Below are 19,763 nucleotides of genomic sequence, written 5' to 3'. Positions count from 1 at the left end.
AATGCGGTGAACGTACAACACGTAAGACGGGACTAGAAAAAGGAAGTTCAATAGCAGTAGCCAATAGCTTCTGCCCTCGTAGTTGAATCTGAGCAATGCATGATTTTTGGCGTGTCGGAATTGCATACACACAATCGGAATTACCGATAGAAAGTTTTCCTTAGGGAAAATTAAGAACATGCTATCAATTTTTGGCTGGCGTAAATTCGGACAGCTAAATTCCGATGGAGCATACACACGGTTGCATTTTTCCCATAAAAAGCTTTCATCGGTCTTTTTCTGGCCAGAATTCTGATCGTGTGTACGCGGCATAACACTTAGAGGAAATAACACCAGGGGTAGTTGTCTCAATGAGTATCTGTCTGCCTCCTGGGGGATCAGGAAGGAACTACCCAGAAGTGTCAGAGCTGTGCTTGCCATAAAAGTCCAACATCCAGTGGTGGCCACTCATGCAGTATGCAGGGGGGGCCACCCCCCTAATCTATGCGCCAGACCCCTAATCTACATGCAGGGTGCCGGACACATGGATTCCAATGTTTTTTGTTTTTTTTAGAAGCACAGTGGCTCTAATTGCCTTCAAAAAGGGTGTGCCCAGAGTCCACCCAGTTGTATGACAATAGTGATTTTCGATAGCGATATTTATTTTGTCTTCCTGTTTCTCCTCCCAGCCGACCAGGAAATGGGTCCTGAGACCCGATTGGCCGGAGTCCTAAGACTTGATTGGCCACAGGTCCTAAGTCCTGATTGGCTGGGAGGAGAAGCAGCCACAGGGACTTGGGAGGTGACGCAGGGGGTGGAAGCCATGACCTGGATGGGGTAAGCGCAGCGGCTTGGCAGGTGAAGGGCGAGCAATTTGGAGTTCAAGCAATAAGGGGGCAGCGATCGAGCCAGTGTGGGGGGGGGGGGGGGTGGAGGTTGTTTGGATGGCTGGCTTGGGGCAGGTGGCTGGCTGGGTAAGGATGCCCCCCTCAAAGAAAATTGAGGCTGCTGCAACTACACTTCTTGTCTGTACTTTATAAATAAAGTTTTGTTTTTTTAATGGGTTAGTTTACTAAAACTGGAGAGTACAAAATATGGTGCAGCTCTGCATGGTAGCCAATCAGCTTCTAACTGTAGCTTGTTCAATTGTTCAACTTTCCATCTATTAAACCGTCTGCTCTTGTTGTTTTAACTTTAACTTTTAGCGTTAACTTTTTTCTGCCAGTAAATACCTTCCTGTTTCTTGTCTGCTCATTAGCCTAGGCTTATGACATCATGCACGGCTCTCTCTCTCACTTTCATGAGAGTTTGCCAGGAAGGGAGGGGAGGATGAGTCATAAAAGGGCCAATGAAAGCTTCAGAGCTGGAGGTGTGCCTCTGTGTGTCGGTGTAAATCCAGGAAGTGAACAGGCAACAGCTTTAGCTGTCCACAGTTAAAATGGATGCAGCCAGACTCAGTGGAAGGAGGTGTCTGCAGCATATTTGACAAGTACAGAATCACAGTATATATAATATAATATGCAAAGTGGTTGGAGGGAAGCTTCGGAATGGCAAATCTGTTTTTACTACAAATTATGTGAGCAGACTGCAGTTACTTGTCTGTCCCACCACTTATCAAAATCACCACTTTGAAGGTTTGAGTACATGAATTGCATCATAATTTTCATAATTGATGAAGAAAAAATAAATAATCTAGGATAGTGGGGATATCTTTATATTACTTACACACACAGGTACCTCAAACAACATTTTTTTCCACGACACACTTTATCATCAAAATAAATAAATCAACAAAACCACCCAGGGAGCTTTGTTTGTAGTTACTGCTGACAATCAGAATTTCAGATAAGTCCTCAGTGATGCTCTTGAATGTGAAAGACAACATGGTGTGCTTATTATGTGGTGCTTTTGTTCCTGCCTAACGAAGATGATTTTCAGGAAATAAGAGTGATATAGAATTGCCGCAATACGTATTCTCTGCCTGTAACATTACATTGTACCACCTTACCAGCATTGTCAGGGAACTGACAGTGTTTGACGTGAATATGTTCTTCTGGTTTATATTGAGAATTTGAAATATTTTCTACTGGGGAAAAAAAAAACTTTATAGAAAACCGAATTTTCTTTTGCAATGTCAGATATTTTTTATATATTATATATATATATATATATATACCATATATAACATGTGCTGGCAGCACCCCAATTTAAGAGGGAGGTTTCAGGGGGGAAAACAAGTTTTTATAAATAAACCACTTTGAAGAAAAATCACGGACAGTGAGCATCAATGTAGCCGGATAAGTGCCCATCTGCAGCTTCAATGCAGCCTAATCTGTGCCTATCTGCAGCTTCAGTGCAGCCTGTTCTGTGCCCATCTGCAGCCTGATCTGTGCCCATCTGCAGCCTGATCTGTGCCCATCTTCATCCTGTTCTAAGCCCATCTGCAGGCTGATCGGTGCCCATCTGCAGCCTGTTCTATGCCCATCTGCAGCCTGATCTGTGCCGATCTGCAGCCTGATCTGTGCCCATCTGCAGCCTGTTCTATGCCCATCTGAAGGCTGATCTGTGCCCATCTGCAGCCTGTTCTGTGCCCATCTGCAGCCTGATTTGTGCCCATCTGCAGCCTGATCTGTGCCCATCTGCGGCCTGCCTGTTCTGTGCCCATCTGCAGCCTGATCTGCAGCCTGTTTGCGCCCATCTGCAGCCTGTTCTGTGCTCATCTTCAGCCTGTTCTGTGCCCATCTGCAGCCTGTTCTGTGCCCACCTGCAGCCTGATCTGTGCCCATCTGCACCTCTTCTGTGCCCATCTGCAGCCTGATCTGTGTCCATCTGCAGCCTGTTGTGTGCCCATCTGCAGCCTGATTTGTGCCCATCTGCAGCCTGATCTGTGCCCATCTGCAGCCTGTTGTGTGCCCATCTGCAGCCTGTTGTGTGCCCATCTGCAGCCTGTTGTGTGCCCATCTGCAGCCTGATCTGTGCCCATCTGCAGCCTGTTCTGTGCCCATCTCCCCCATCAATGTAGCTCACCATCTCTCATAGGAAATCACTGAGCCATCATCTGTTTACTCAGCTCTCAGTCTGCAGTCACATACACAGTCCCACCTCCACCGTCGGCACTGGTCCAGCTCCTGTCATAGAGAGAACTCTGGTCCAATTCTGGTGGCGGAGGCGGGACTGTGTGTGTGTGTGTTATGTGCAAGCCAAGTTAGAGCTGAGTGGAGAGGAGATGATGGCTCAGTGAATTCCGGCGGCACTCACCCCCCTCCTTCCCCTCCGAGGTAAGCTGTATCACTCACACGCGGGAAAATGTGCATGTTAAAAACCGATAAATACGGCATATATATATATATATATATATATATATATATATATATATATATATATATATATATATATATATATATATATATATATATATATATATATATATATATACAGTGGTGTGAAAAAGTGTTTGACCCCTTCCTCATTTCCTGTTCCTTTGCATGTTTGTCACACTTAAGTGTTTCGGAACATCAAACCAATTTAAACAATAGTCAAGGACAACACAAGTAAACACAAAATGCAATTTGTAAATGAAGGTGTTTATTATTAAAGGTGAAAAAAAATCCAAACCATCATGGCCCTGTGTGAAAAAGTGATTGCCCCCCTTGTTAAAACATACTATAACTGTGGTTGTCCACACCTGAGTTCAATTTCTCTAGCCACACCCAGGCCTGATTATTGCCACACCTGTTCACAATCAAGGCATCACTTAAATAGGAGCTGCTTGACACAGTAAGGTCCACCAGAAGATCCTTAAAAGCTACACATTATGCCGAGACCCAAAGAAATTCAGGAACAATTGAGAAAGAAAGTAATTGAGATCTATCAGTCTGGAAAGGGTTATAAAGCCATTTCCAAAGCTTTGGGAATCCAGCGAACCACAGTGAGAGCCATTATCCACAAATGGCAAAGACATGGAACAGTGGTGAACCTTCCCAGGAGTGGCCGGCCGCCCAAAATTACCCCAAGAGCGCAGCGACGACTCATCCAAGAGGTCACAAAAGACCCCACAACAACGTCCAAGGAACTGCAGGCCTCACTTGCCTCAGTTAAGGTCAGCGTTCATGCCTCCACCATCAGGAAAAGACTGGGCAAAAATGGCCTGCATGGCAGTTCCAAGGAGAAAACCACTGCTGAGCAAAAAGAACATCAAAGCTCGTCTCAATTTCTCCACAACACATCTTGATGATCCCCAAGACTTTTGGGACAACATTCTGTGGACCGATGAGACAAAAGTGGAACTCTTTGGAAGGTGTGTGTCCAAGTATATCTGGCGTAGAAGGAACACTGCATTTCATAAAAAGAACATTATACCAACAGTAAAATATGGTGGTGGTAGTGTGATGGTCTGGGGCTGTTTTGCTGCTTCAGGACCTGGAAGACTTGCCGTGATAAAAGGAACTATGAATTTTGCTGTCTACCAAGAGATCCTGAAGGAGAATGTCCGACCATCTGTTCGTGTACTCAAGCTGAAACGAACTTGGGTTCTGCAGCAGGACAATGATCCTAAACACACCAGCAAGTCCACCACCGAATGGCTGAAGAAAAACAAAATGAAGACTTTGGAGTGGCCTAGCCAAAGTCCTGACCTGAATCCTATTGAGATGTTGTGGTATGACCTTAAAAAGGCCGTTCATGCTCGAAAACCCTCTAATGTAACTGAATTAGGACAATTCTGCAAAGATGAGTGGGCCAAAATTCCTCCAGGACGCTGTAAAAGCCTCATTGCACGTTATCGCAAACGCTTGGTTGCAGTTGTTGCTGCTAAGGGTGGCCCAACCAGTTATTAGGTTTAGGGGGCAATCACTTTTTCACACAGGGCCATGATGGTTTGGATTTTTTTTCACCTTTAATAATAAACATTTTCACCTTTAATAATAAACACCTTCATTTACAAATTGCATTTTGTGTTTACTTGTGTTGTCCTTAACTATTGTTTAAATTGGTTTGATGTTCCGAAACACTTAAGTGTGACAAACATGCAAAGGAACAGGAAATGAGGAAGGGGGCAAACACTTTTTCACACCACTGTATATATATATATATATATATATATATATATATATATATATATATATATATATATATATATGCATATATATATATATATATGCATATATATATATGCATTTACTTTGAATATATATGTGTACTATGTTGCCTTTACACAGACGTGAGATTTAATGGCATCCCGGTCTACAGCCTCATCACACAATCTGATTTTCAGACGAATAATCATGCGCTTTTTGTTGCATGATAGTCTCATATCAAAAGAGGTTACTCGACTTACTTTCTAGTTGTAATTCTTGTACGACACATAGTTTTGTAATGCATTCTTTTGTTTCTGAGCGTGTGTAGTCTTGCTCTTTTTTTTTTTAAAACCAAATCTGTACTAATTAAATGAAAATCAGAATGTTGTGTTTACGCACAATAAAATTTTTATAACCTGCACCTTCAGATTTTGTCGTCCGAAAAGTCGAAATCGGTTGTCAAAAGCACTATAATAACTGTCAGACAATTGGCAGCATTGTTCATTGTGTGAAACTTTACTTCTGATTTTATCGTGTGTACGAGCCTTTAGGCCGTAGGATTCAAAATTGAGTTGGCCCACCCGTTGCAGCTAAGGATAGCATCGGTGATGATATTCCTATAGAGTGCCAACATCCAAACTAGTTAAACACAAAGAGAAGAACCCCTAAATGGACTTTAACGGACTGAACTAGTAAATTGGTTGAAAAAAAAGTATATCATTTGTTACACATAGTACAAAAATGTAACAATAAAATATATTGGAATGATTACGGTAGTTGTACAAAATCACCACATAGTTTACGCTTTGGAATTCTCGAGGTTCACCCGACACTTTTCAGAGTATTGGAAACTTTTTCTTCAGGGGTGTTATGAGAGCGTCAATCGTGTATATATATTGTAGTGGTGTCACCAATGAAAAAATTCCATAGAATTATTAAAAAGAAACATAGACAGAACTGTGTCTCCATAAACCTTCTGCTCAAAATGGCTGATCTTGTTAGTATGCTTTAATGATTGCACAGAAACAAAGCGACTGAAATTGAAAAAATGCCAAACACGCTCATCCATGTCTTTATGAACCTTGCTTTGTGCACTGGTGCGCAATCATGTTGGAACAGGAAGGCCCCATCCCCAAATTGTTCCCCCAAAGTTGGGAGCATGAAATTGTCCAAAATGTCTTGGTATGCTGACGCCTTAAGAGTTGCCTTGACAAAATGTGTGTGTGTGTGTGTGTGTATATATATATATATATATATATATATATATATATATATATATATATATATATATATATATATATATATATATATATATATATATATGTATATATATATATATATATATATATGTATATATATATATATATATATATATATATATATATATATATATATATATATATATATATATATATATATATATATATATATATATATATATATATATATATATATAATTTTATGTGCATTCATTTATAATGTGCAGGATTTTTACATACATGGATTTTTAAGTAGCTGTCTCAAAATAAATGTCCTGCATCGCCAACCTGTCACATTCTCCCAGTAGAAACTAGAAGATGGAGAGGGGGTGTGCCAATACACATTGCACAGGCATGATGCATCATTGTGACCATCAGCAAACAGTATTTTAGTTAATAAATAAATAAATAAATAAATAAAATAACATGGCAGAGATTTTGCAAACCAAACATCAGTCAGCAAGGACTGCTTTCCTGTGCGATTCAAATGCGATCTGAGTTCAGTGCAATTTAAACGCATTCATTTGAATGGTCTCAAATTGCGCTGGACTGCTCAAAAAGTAGTGTATGCAATACTTTACTAAACGCACAGCATGATACCATTGTACCATGGACTCCAGTGCAAGCAATTTGGGGTGTCGTTAATTTAACTTTGACACCTGCTGCACATCGCAAGTGCAGTGCATTTTAAATGTGGTGCAAAAATCAACGCAGAGAATGTGGGTTTCCTACACTGCATTCGGGTGTAAACTGGCCCTAAGGGTTTACGTGTACATGTGCAGGCCTCCTGATGACGTCTGGATGGTGAAACGCATAAGGGGGAGTTTCTCATTCATGTATCTCGTCACTTCTGCCTAGTGGAACACACGCTGGCACAAGAGGACCACAGGGCAGAGGCAGTTTACAACTTTTGCTGGCAGATCATTCCTAGTGCCAGGACACTGCACTTTTATATGTGAGGGGATATCTGTATTTCTTCTTTTTAACTGGTTTTAATAAACTGTATCATGCTATGTCTATCCTCGTCATTTCATGCTCCCTATGAATTGGACGCCCCGAGGGCGATCTCCAATTTCTGAATAAATAACAGCACACCAAAGCTTCCAGACCCACCTTGGTATAAGCCCAAGGAGCCCATGCCTGCGGGTTATTGCGCAGCCCTGAGGGGGGATATCCACAGCGTGGTCATAGGAGTGGAATATTGCATGCACACAGAGCACTTTATTTGAAGCTTTCTGGATGATTATCCGTTCACTACTTTTCACTTTGCAGCACTACTGCACTTTATTATTGCATACACGAATGGTATATTGTTTTAAGGGTAGCCCAGCATTGTTTTAAAAGGGTCCTGAAAATGGAAGAGCTGGGTAGAAAAGGTAGGCTTAGTTGTGCACTCTCGATGACTGCCTGCTACAGTTTCCATAATTCTAGTAACCCCCACCACACTGGAAGATTGTGGCGACGGGGTTGGGAGGCATCAACGGTGGGACATTTTTGCTAATCCAGAACAGGGCAGCACAAGGGACACATCACACTAAAGGTAAGTAATATCCCTTGTGCTGATTTTTTATTTTTTTTAAGTAAACTTAGGATTTAAAACTATAAGCCCTGCCCTAAAACATGTATGACAATGTATTTCCTAGTACAACTGGTGCAACTCATGCTTCTTAATCATGGGAGTATGCGCTGTGAAAGGGAGGAAGATCTCCATGTTACCTATGAAACAGAGGGTTGACATTTTGGAAGTCCTCAAAAAATATACATCCAGGTCACTGCAGGAAAAGCAGTAATAGTAATAACAAAAAGTTTAATATTAGCCAAAATAAAACAATAACTGACCTCTTTCACAAGATCGGCCGAGGTACCCAGTAGCAGAACAATCACAGACATATCGATTCCATCCATCTCTGCAGATTCCATTATTTTTGCATGGATTGTTGATGCAAGGCTTGGCTGTTTCTCTAGAACAAGAAGGCTTTACTCCAGCTGTGCCTTGAAGTTCCGCCATCTGGCGTATGTCTTTACTTTGGCCATCTATAAATAAGTCTCTTATGCATCCAACATATCCATAGTTAAGAGGAGCTGTCCACACTTCAGTCGGGAAAACCAAACCGGCTTTATTTTCCGGCAAACCCCCAAGGTACAAGTCATCATCCAGGTCAAGAATTTCACTTTCACCAGGAGCTGTGTATGGATTGCGCATGGTATTGACAGATATGGTACCTAGGCAGATATAAAAAAAAGACAAGATTAGGACAAAAGGTAAAAGTAAATAGGTAAAAAAGTCAATATATATAGTAAGGATCAAATGGTTGTTTTGTCTAGGACAAGCAATATATGCCTCTATCACTGACATCATTGATATTTTTAGCTATCTGTAAAGGGTAAGGAGCATTCATCCCACTGACCATCACACTAATATATTTTGAGCTGTATATACAGTAATTTTAGAAGGAGTTCGCTGAGACCGGAAAGTTATTTCAAGGGTTCCTCAGTGTTGAAAGGGTTGAGAAAGGCTGGTCTAGGGTGACATAACAGAGAGCAATACTTACCTAATTTCTCTCCTCGCAGTCTAATTCATCCCAAAGGTGTTTTATCGGGTTGAGGTGCAGGTCAGTCAAGTTCCTCTACCCCAAACTTGCTCACCCATTTCTTTATGGACCTTACTTTGCACACTGGCTCACATAATTTGGTGGAGGGGGGATTATGGTGTGGGGTTGTTGTTCAGAGGTTGGGCTTGGCCCCTTAGTTCCAGTGAAGGAAACTCTTAAGGCATCAGCATACCAAGACATTTTGGACAATTTGGGGGTGTCCCCTTCCTTTTCCTATATGACAGCTCACCAGTGCACAAAGCAAGCTCCCCAAAGATATGGATGAGTGAGTTTGCGGTGGAGGAACTTGATTGGCTTCAACCCAACAGAAAACCTTTGGGATGAATTAGAGTGTAGACTTGCGAGCCAGGCCTTCTCTCCAACATCAGTACCCGACCTCACAAATGTGCTTCTGTTCAAGCATTCCCATAGACACGCTCCTAAACCTTGTGGACAGCCTTCCCAGAAGAGTTGAAGCTGTTATAGCTGTAAAGGGTGGGCCAACTCATGTAAAGGCAGGTGTCCCAATACATTTGACAATATAGTGTATACTTTAATCTCAGGCATTCCAAATAAGTATTCTGGCACATTATGATTGTTCAAAATGCGGTCTTCTGTTACCTCAATCTTAGAGCATAACTAGGCTATAAAAACTCTAGTTTAACCAATCTAGCTTTCTTCTGATAGTGAAGTCAACACTCAGTCAAATCTTTTGAATTAAACGGTATAAGCCTGTGTTGAAAAAGCCTTGGTAGGTAGCTGTTAACCTTATATGCAACTCCTTACACAAACAGGAGCATTGTACAGAAGATTAGGGATACATAAGAGACTTTGTCCTAGTTTCTGATCGGCTTCCATCAAGAGTACCAGTCTGCACTGACAGCTGTATTGCATGTCTGGATCAAAAGAACACTATCTGCAACTTCACGCTGAGCTACAGTCCCAGACGGCAGATTGGAACTCAACAGAGACCTGCAAGAAAATTGTCGCAAAGAACAGGCTCCAGGATATTTTAGAAAACAAATTATTTCAAGACACTATCTTCTTTTCTTACATAATAATTGAACGTAATACTCATAGGTCTTTACTTATAGGTACAAGTATGAAGAATTAAAGTATTCTGAGCATGAAAAGGTGAAGACAAAGACGGTGAAGCCCACTGTGCTTTCTTTAGGACATTCATTTAAATAATGTTTAGTTGCGTTTTACTATAATGACCTCTTCAACGTGTGCAACAATTATGCAAATCGGGCTTTAATCAAGATAAATTATTAAAGCTGATTTCAATCGTTTTTTAATGATATTCTCTCCTTTGATTTCACAGCTCCATCACACTGAGTGCTGTCCATCTAAGGTCAAGTCTCTTCGGATTAAAGACTATTAAAACAGTTTTTTTGAATTCATTACATTTGTAAATCTTTGACCTTTGATCTCCTCATCCATAGTAAAAAGAATGAAAGGTGATAAACTGTAAAGATGCTCATTTGCATATCCCCACCCACAGTCCCCGAATGTATTATGATTAATGGATGGTGGTTGACATTCGGGTCCCTGAACTTGCTAGAACACTGTCAGGACTGCTAAGCTGATTATTCAGCACCCTATAGCTTTGGTGGGTTCTTGATCTTATCATTCATGTAAGCCTCCAACTGGAGTCAAGTAGAAAAAAATACTCTTAACTGACCTCTATTAAAAAAAAGTGTTTTGCATCTTTATTAATGTGCGTATCATGCCTTAGAATTTTCATATAAATGAAACTATTTACTTTGGTATAACTTGGCAAAACAGTTTTAAACCTATAGGGGGAAAGTGAAATCTCCTTCTGAAACTGTTTTTACCATTTATATGATCAGTAAAATGCAAATCATCTCAATGTTGTTTAACCACTTCAGCCCCGGATGAGTCTGTGTTAGGGCGCAGAGGGGGGCTGTCAGAGGGGGGTTGAGAGCCGGAGCATTGTGTACATAAAGCAGCAGAGTGATCCAGGGGGAGGGGGTAGAAAGCTGGAGAATTGTGTGTATAAAGCAGCAGAGTGATCCAGGGGAAGGGGGGCAGAGAGCGAGAGAATTGTGTGTATAAGTCACCAGTGAGATCCAGAGGACAGGGGGCAGAGAGCCGGAGTATTGTATGTATAAAGCAGCAGAGTAATCCAGGAGGAAGGGGGGGGAGGAAGGGGGCAGAGAGCCGGAGTATTGTGTGTATAAGGCAGCAGAGTGATCCAGGAGAAGGGGGGCAGAGAATTGTGTGTATAAGGTAGCAGTGTTATCCAAAGAACAGGGGGCAGAGACCCCGGAGCATTGTCTGTATAAAGCAGCAGTGTGATCCAGGGGATGGGGGCAGAGAGCCGGAGCATTGTGTGTATAAGACAGCAGTGTGATCCAGAGGACAGGGGGCAGAGAGTCGGAGCATTGTGTGCATAAGGAAGCAGTGTGATCCAGAGGGAGGGGGCAGAGAGCTGGAGCATTGTGTGTATAAAGCAGCAGTGTGATCCAGAGGGAGGGGCAGAAAGCCGAAGCATTGTGTGTATAAGGCAGCAGTGTGATCCAGGGGACAGGGGGCAGAGAGCCAGAACATTGTGTTTATAAGGCAACAGTGTGATCCAGAGGGAGGGGGCAGAGAGCCGGAGCATTGTGTGTATAAAGCAGCAGTGCGATCCAGGGGACGGGGCAGAGAGCCGGAGCATTGTGTTTATAAGGCAGCAGTGTGATGCAGGGGATGGGGGCAGGTCTGACACATTAAATTCTGACCATTCAGAACCTATAGGGGGTTATTTACTAAAACTGGAGAGTGAAAAATCTGGTGCAGCACTACATAGAAACTAATCAATTTCCAGATTGTATTGTCTAGGCTTAACTGAACAAACTGATTGGCTACTATACACAGCTGCACCAAATTCTGAGTGCACCCTCTTTATGCCGAGCAAAATACATTGATACAATGATATTTGCTTAATGTAGTTACCCTGTATCATGTTCCTAGCAGGCAAACTTTGCACAGCAAGCACCAAAGGATGCTTACACCCGTTTATTTGTTACCTTGACAAGTCAGTATTGGCAACAAGGTTGCTCAGACAGTGCAGTGCAATTTGGTTGTGGAGGGAGTTTCAAATACTATATAGTTATCTGTGTATCCCTCTTTTTATCCACATATGCATCTATGTATATTTACCTGCCCCAGCCATTCTCAACCCTAGTGTTCCTCCATAGGTTTCAAGGGCTTACTTGAGCTTTGGCATCTTAACCTTCTATTTGATAACACCTGCATAGTTCCAAGGGCATAATCAGCGACATGACACCAATGGTCTTTTCAGCTATCTGCAAGGGTGACATTCTGGCCACCACTGTAAGAAGCAGGGCAGGACTTACCATTGGGCTTGACTGGGCTCAAGCCCATGGGCCCCACCCATTAGGGGGCCCCACGTGCCCTGCCGAGATACATAGCCGAGTGTACTCTGCTCCGCTCCGCTTACAGTCACGCCCAGTCCCGCCCTATGATGGACATAACACAATGACTGGGCTTGACTGTGAGCAGAGCCAAGTACACTCGGCTACTCTCGGCTCCGCTCGGGACTGCAAGAGGACCCGAGAGCCACTGTAAGGATATATTCGGCGACCCATCGCAGTTTGCTACGAAAGTGACATTCCTTCTCTGCCATCTTGCTACACCCCACACTCGTCCATAGTAAGGATACACTAAGAAGGGGTAAAGCGGACATGTTGTTACACCCACTGGAGTTTTGCATTTTAGACGTATTTATAACATTAAAGTTAGTATATAGTGAAATACAGGACTTACAACTCCGTCTGACTACTTAGATGTTGAATTTTAAAAGCAGCAAACTTCTGTCAGATTAGCAAACCTGTGAGATGGGCAGGGTTGCCGCTGCTTTCAAAATTCAAGATCTAAGTAGTCAGACGGAGTTATAAGTCCTGTATTTCACTATATAAATTGACTTTACTGTTATAAATACATGTAAAATGCAAAACTCCGGTGGGTGTAATAACATGTCCGCTTTCCCCCTTCTTAGTGTATCCTTACTGTGGACGAGTGTACCAAGATGGTGGCAACGGAACGCCACTTCTGTAGCAAACTGTGATGGGTCGCCGAATATCTCGTTACACCGCCAAGAGGACCCGAGAGCCGCCGAGATACACAGGACTCTATATCTTGGCGGTGCCATTTTTAAACTTCAAGACTGCAATGACAAGGCTGCAAATGACACTGGACAAGGCTGCAGATGGATGGGCAAGGCTGCAGATGGACCCTGATAAGGGTGCATTAATGGGCATTTAAATGTTTTTTCCTTAAACTTCCCTCTTAAAAGTTTTTTTTCCTTAAAATTCCCTCCTAAACTTGGGGTACGTGTTATACTCCGATAAATACGGTAATGTATGGAAGGTAGGGCCCGAAAGTGACTCAAGCCCAGGGGCCCCCACCACCCTAAATCCTGCCCTGGTAAGAAGGATATTGTTTTCAATGGCCGCCGACTTAGGGGGCATGCTTCCCACTGACCCCTAATTACTTTGTTTTAGCAAGGGTTTCCCAAGACCTAAAAATTATTTGAAGGGTTCCTCTAGGGTTGAGAAAGGCCTGATGCACTTGGATTTGTGATCTATGTCTATAGCTTAGCTGAGGAAGGTTACGTTAAACGATTCACAAATATTTATATATATATATATATATATATATATATATATATATATATATATATATATATATATATATATATAAATATATATAATTACTCTAGCCAAAATCTGTTGATGGATATATGTTTGGAGCAGTATTCTGTGTCAGCTCCTGACATCAACCTATGCTGTGAGATAATTACCCGCCTGGGATTTGAAGTATAGTAAAACAAAAGAATCTCTACAATAAGAAACTCAAAGTTGTTGGGCTGTTTGATAAGAAAAAAAACATAGATGCCTCAGTCCCAGAACTTCCACCCAGCAACACCATTGGAAATATTTGCAATTTTGGGGTACCATAAAAACCTTTAGGAAGAATTTCCTGGTATGGCATTTTCACATTGTTCCCTTGGTCCAGCTTGGACCAAGATAACTGCATATACCATACCTGTAGAATCCCTCTAAAAGCTGGAAGTCACTGCGGTAGATATCACTACTAGTTTCCCATGCCCAGCAGCTGCCCTGCTGCATTCTGAACACAGAAGGTTGGCCGCTTGGCTATCAAAGAGCGCTTTGCATTCAAAGAGTGCTTTGCATTTTCTTAATGAATACAAAGCATTCTCTGACTGGGCAAGAGGGAAAGCCAGTCGCCACCACATCCAATCTAGGAACACTTTGCTTTCACTGAGAAAGTGAAAAGCATTTTCAAAATAATGCAGGCACCAAGCTAGCGACCTTCTTTGTTCAGAATGCAGCAGGGCAGCTGCTTGGCATGGGATCCAAAAGCTGGTGTACAACACTAGAGTAGTGGTATCTACTACTGTGATTTCCAACTTCTACAGCAGCCTTTCGCAACCTTTTCAACACAGAGGAAGCCTTGAAATAACGTTCTGGTCTCAGGGAACCCCGGCTAAAAATTACTATATCTAGAACTCAAGATTCATGGATAATGGTCAGTGGGAAGAATACTCCTTATATTACAGGTCATTGGGAAGAATTACCCCCTTATAGATAGCTAAAAAGATCAATGGTGTCAGTGGGAACTTATCTAAGAGGCAGAAATTACGTATTGCTCAAGAAACACCAAGCAACCTCTGGAGGAACTCTGGAGAAATTGAAAAACCCAGTTCTACAGGGATCCCGCAGGTGTGGTTCGGAGCGGGATGTAACTATTTAAAAAATGCCCCAGTTGAAGCAAGTTATTGCGAAACATGTCGGGTACTTAGCCTGTTGGCGAGATTTTCCATGCATCCAGAAGACAGCTTTGTTGCTGTTTTTCTTTTTTTTTGTACCCCTCTTCACTGTGAGCTTGTACATGCATGTATTTCTAATTTTATATATTTTTTAATAAACTTATTTTTTTACTGGATTGAATCTACTCTATGAGGAGGCCTTTTTCTTTTTTCTTTTCCCCTTTCTTATTTTTGATACACCTACTATGATGTGAGTACTTCCTACGTTGGAGTTTAGGCTGAGGATATCCTACATTGGACACCCCGGTTATACAGAGTATGGAAGACGGCTTGGCGGAGTGGAGGTTCACACCATCCCTTTGAGAGGATTGCTATCCATTACAGCTTGACACCTGACTGACTCACCACTAAGGTGTGTGGGTCCACACTTTCTGGTAAGAGTACCCATTACTTATCTCTGTTTATCCAGTACACTGTATTACCTGCATGAGGAGCTTTGGAAGGGTGTCGCTATGATGGTACCTTCAGTGTTCCATTTTACATTTACTGGAAGTTGGGCACTCCTGTCAATTTGGATCACTCCTTACAGAAGAGGAACTATTTGTTGCTTAAGGGGACAATTATTTTTTTACGTGTCATAGGATAATTTTTTGTTTTTCACATTATTTGTTTGATCTACATGGTACGGTTCACGTGGATCTCTTTATTATTTATCCACATATATTTTGGGGATCTTTACACATTGTTCACATGGATCTCTGTATTGTTTATCTATACATATTGCATTTGTGTTATTTTTATTATTCTTGGCTTATGCTATGCTACTGTGCAAAAAAAATTTCACCTTTTTCACAAGTAGGTGATTTTTTCACTTTTAGCGCCGCATTTTTTGTTTTTTTTATTTAAAAAATGCCATACCTGAAATTCTTTAAATCTCTTCCCCTAAAATTATTTGGTTAGTAAAATGTCTAAAATCAGCTAAACAGAAAGGTGGTACATTCACCATACGCACCAAAAGACGTATGGGAATTTGCAGCATTCAGTTACCTAAGTACTGGAGGCTGTGACTGCATACCTGATGTATTTATATTAGGGCTGTTACTGATCAAAAATTTTGTGTTCGATTAATCAATATTTTTTTTAATCGATTAATCGACTAATTTCGATTAATTATAATGCACATACAGATCCAACTACTTTTAGCTGATCTCCTTGCATTGCAACTCTGCATAAGTCAGTGGTAAATGTGGTATACACTATATACAATCACCTGACACTACTTAGTTTTCACAATCCATGACTTAACTTCACAGTTCACACAAACGTTTTAAATACAAACTGTAGCACTGACGTAAGTCATTTTTTTTTCCACAGTAGCGTGACAATCCCTCCACCTCCGGTCTAACGAATCACTCTCACCTTATGGCATGGACCCCTGTGCAAACAGGTGGTCATGCATGTGGGTATCAAAAGGGGTAACACGGACCATAAACTTCTCCCACAATCTCAGGTCGTGGGTAGAAAGAAAAGATCAAAGTGCTCACCACTTAAGAATAAGATAAAATTTTTGTGTTCAAACACAAACTACTCACATAAAGATGTTAAAAACACAGCATGTAAAGCCGACAATCATGTTAGTTCCGTAGGGCAGAAGCGGGGGGCGTCATGCATAGCTCCTCCCCCAAACGCGTTACGTTCAATCAGAAACTTCAACGTCACCGGACTCCTCCCCCTTCCCTTGGTTAGCAGACGGAGGCACTTGGGGAAGGGGGGAGGAGTCCGGTGACGTTGAAGTTTCTGATTGAACGTAACGTGTACGGGGAGGAGCTATGCACCGGATCTCCGGCGGAACTCCCTGAAGACCCGGGAAGTCGGCGGAGAGGTGAGTACCGGTCAAAAGAATTTTGATTGATCAAAAAAAAATTTACGATTAATCGAGGAATTAATCTTTAATTTTCACAGCCCTAATTTATATCTAGATCAGCATAAAGCTAAATAATGTATATACTTCTTAATGTTCACTTTTTTGGTTCCTTTATTCTCAAAGTCATTTTGTGTCACTTTATTCTGGAGATAGAAAAAAAAAACGATATTGTAATAATAAAAAGGTGTGCGAAGCATTATGAGCCCATGATGGATGATTCCTTTGAAGTTTATTGCATAACTCTATCCATTATTTATTCAGCCAAAATGAAGTCTAGATAACCTCTGCAGTGACTTCTCTTCATGGATATTTTTTTTTTTTACAGATTTTGGAGTGAGAGTTCAGATGTTGAGCTAGATTAACTTGACTAAATATTCCAGACGTATGCTGTTTCAATATCACTCTAATGATGGCTCAATTTATATTAAACACCCTTAAGGGACAGTTTTCAAATAAGCCTCACATGCTGGTAGGATTCCTGCAGACTCACAGAAGCCGGACTTTATGTGTCATGGATTCACGGAGGACAAAGAGCACTGCATCTGTTATATTGCTACCTTCTCTGTTCTTGCCTAGCTGGCAGTACTGTACAGCAAAGCTAGCCAAAAAACGAAACTCCCACAGGTATGCTTTAATGAGCTTCTTCAATGATTCATTATTTCAGCAATTTTGTTCAAAACCACATTTGAAATAGGGAAGATGTACTCTGACCACACGTGGTGTTGTTCCTTACCAATCTCGATCTCCGCGAAAAAAAAAAAAATCTAGCCAAAAATATTAACTTTAATTTCAAGTTTGTAATTAACTTTATGTCGTAACGGCGTCCTTGGGAATTAAAGAGTACTTCGTAAAACAAACGTCCAAAGATGCTTCTTCCCCACTTATTTAGATTTTGCTTTAGCCTCATTTACAGAAGAACTCGAGCCTAAACAGGAACTTTTCTATCCTTCAAAATGTCAGAGCTGTTTGTATCTTGGAATGCAACCTAATTATTTTCTCTCAGTTTCTCAGTTTCTAAGTCTGAGAAGGAGGCTTACATGATCATCAGTTGCTCTCTTAAACTAGACAAGTAAGCAGGGCTGCTGTTAGAAATCACGGGGCCCCGTACAGGCTACCTGTACATTTTTAATTATTATTTTATTTTACTATTTTCTTATTGGACGGGATGGGCTGCGCCACAGTGACAGGAGGGCACATAGGGGAAATCATGAGCAGGCAGAACAGAGAGGAGGATCGGTGCCAGAGAAGCAATTACAGGAATAATGCCCTGTGTCTCTCCCTGCAGCAGCTGAAAGCTGGCAGGAGAGAGAGAAACTGCTTTCAGCTACTGCACAGTTACAGGAGGGCACACGTGGGAGATCAGAAGTAGGCAAAACAGAGAGGGGGATCGGTGCCAGGGAAGCAATTACAGGAATAACGCCCTGTGTCTCTCCCTGCAGCAGCTGAGAGCTGGCAAGAGGAGAGAAACAGGCTTTCAGCTGCTGCACAGAGCCACACAGGGCATCCTTCTGTAATTGCCCCTCCGTCTGACCACACCGATTCCCTCTGCTGTCCAGGCCCCACTGTGTGCCTGGGCCCCCTACAGCAGGACTGGTGGTCCTCCCCTATCAGCGGCCCTGCAAGTAAGATAATTAGTTGTCTGTCCCCACCCAGCTAGAAGATTCCTGAGGGGCAGTGGTAGACCTGTTGGGTCTGTGTCTTGACCCTCCATTGCATTATCATTATTGATACATAAATCTCAACCTTTTTCAACCCGGGTTTTAGCCCTTGTACACACGGTCGGACATTCCGACAACAAGTTTGTCCAAAACTTGTGTTGCATACACACGGTCGGAAAAAGTTGTCGGAAAAAATCCGATCGTACGTAACGTGATGACGTTATTTCGTTATGACGGGACTACGTTCAGGCTAGTAGCCAATAGCTTTGGTCTAGGAATTTGATCAGAGCATGCGTGGCACTTTGTCTGATCAGAATTCTTTACACACGATCTGGATCATGTTGTCGGAAAGTTTTATAGCCCAGCTCTAAAACGTTGTCCGTCGGATATTCCGATGGAAACAGTCCGATGGAGCCCACACACGACAACACGGTCCAATCGGATATTTTCCGTTGGAATGTCCGACCGTGTGTACAAGGTCTTATATCGATGTGGCTACTTGGGAAAATATCTGCTGGATCTAGTTGGATTTAGGTGACCATGGGGGATTTGGATCACCATGATAATTAGGTGGATTTAGATGACTAGGATTATGCACCCCTTTTTGATAATGGTTAGCACTTCCGCCTAACAGCACTAGGGTCGTTGGTTCAAATCCCAGCCATAGCACTACCGACCTAGAGTTTGCATGTGCTCCCTGTGCTTGGTTGGGTTTCCTGATATACTCCAAAGACCTTCTGGTAGGTTAATTGGCTCCTGCCTAAATTGGCCCTAGTATGTGTATGGATGTAAGTTAGGGACCTTAGATTTAAGCTCTTTGAGGACAGGGACTGATGTGAATGTACAATATATACACTATATTACCAAAAGTATTGGGACACCTCTCTTTACATGCACATGAACTTTAATGGTATCCCAGTTTTTAGTCGGTAAGGTTCAATATTGAGTTGGCCCAACCTTTGCAGCTATAACAGCTTCAACTCTTCTGGGAGGGCTGTCCACAAGGTTTAGGAGTGTGTCTATGGGAATGTTTGACCATTCTTCCATAAGCGCATTTGTGAGATCAGGCACTGATGTTGGACGTGAAGGCTTGACTCGCAGGCTGTGCTCTATTTCATCCCAAAGGTGTTCTATCAGGTTGAGGTAAGGACTCCCACCCCAAACTCATCCAAGTCTTTATGGACCTTGCTTTGTGTAGTGGTCCAAATCATTTGGTGGAGGGGGAATTATAGTGTAGGGTTGTTTTTCAGGGGTTGCGCTTGGCCCCTTAGTTCCAGTGAAGAGAACTCTTAATACATCAGCCAACCAAGACATTTTGGACAATTTCATTCTCTCAACTTAGTGGGAACCTTTTGGGGTTGGTCCTTCCTGTTCCAACATGACTGCGCACCAGTGCACAATGCAAGGTCCATAAAGAGATGGATGAGAGAGTTTGGGGTGGAGGAACTTAACTGAC

At 42.1% G+C, this 19,763-nt stretch overlaps 1 protein-coding gene across 31 annotated transcripts in view; it reads right to left on the bottom strand.

The window, feature by feature from the left end:
• The window catches only part of NRXN1 (neurexin 1), a 1,923,519-nt gene that overhangs the window by 1,020,723 nt on the left and 883,033 nt on the right, over positions 1 to 19,763 (bottom strand). For all 31 annotated transcript variants that reach the window (XM_077485574.1, XM_077485592.1, XM_077485575.1 and 28 more), the window contains one exon: positions 8,153 to 8,536. In XM_077485574.1, coding sequence (XP_077341700.1) covers positions 8,153 to 8,536 — 384 coding nt within the window. The remainder of the gene's footprint in view (positions 1 to 8,152; positions 8,537 to 19,763) is intronic.

Source organism: Lithobates pipiens, unplaced genomic scaffold (assembly GCF_037356315.1).
Source record: "Lithobates pipiens isolate NorthernLeopardFrog02 unplaced genomic scaffold, aLitPip1_a1.2 Scaffold_18, whole genome shotgun sequence".
NCBI lineage: Eukaryota > Metazoa > Chordata > Amphibia > Anura > Ranidae > Lithobates > Lithobates pipiens.
This window is presented reverse-complemented; position numbering and strand designations above follow the sequence as displayed.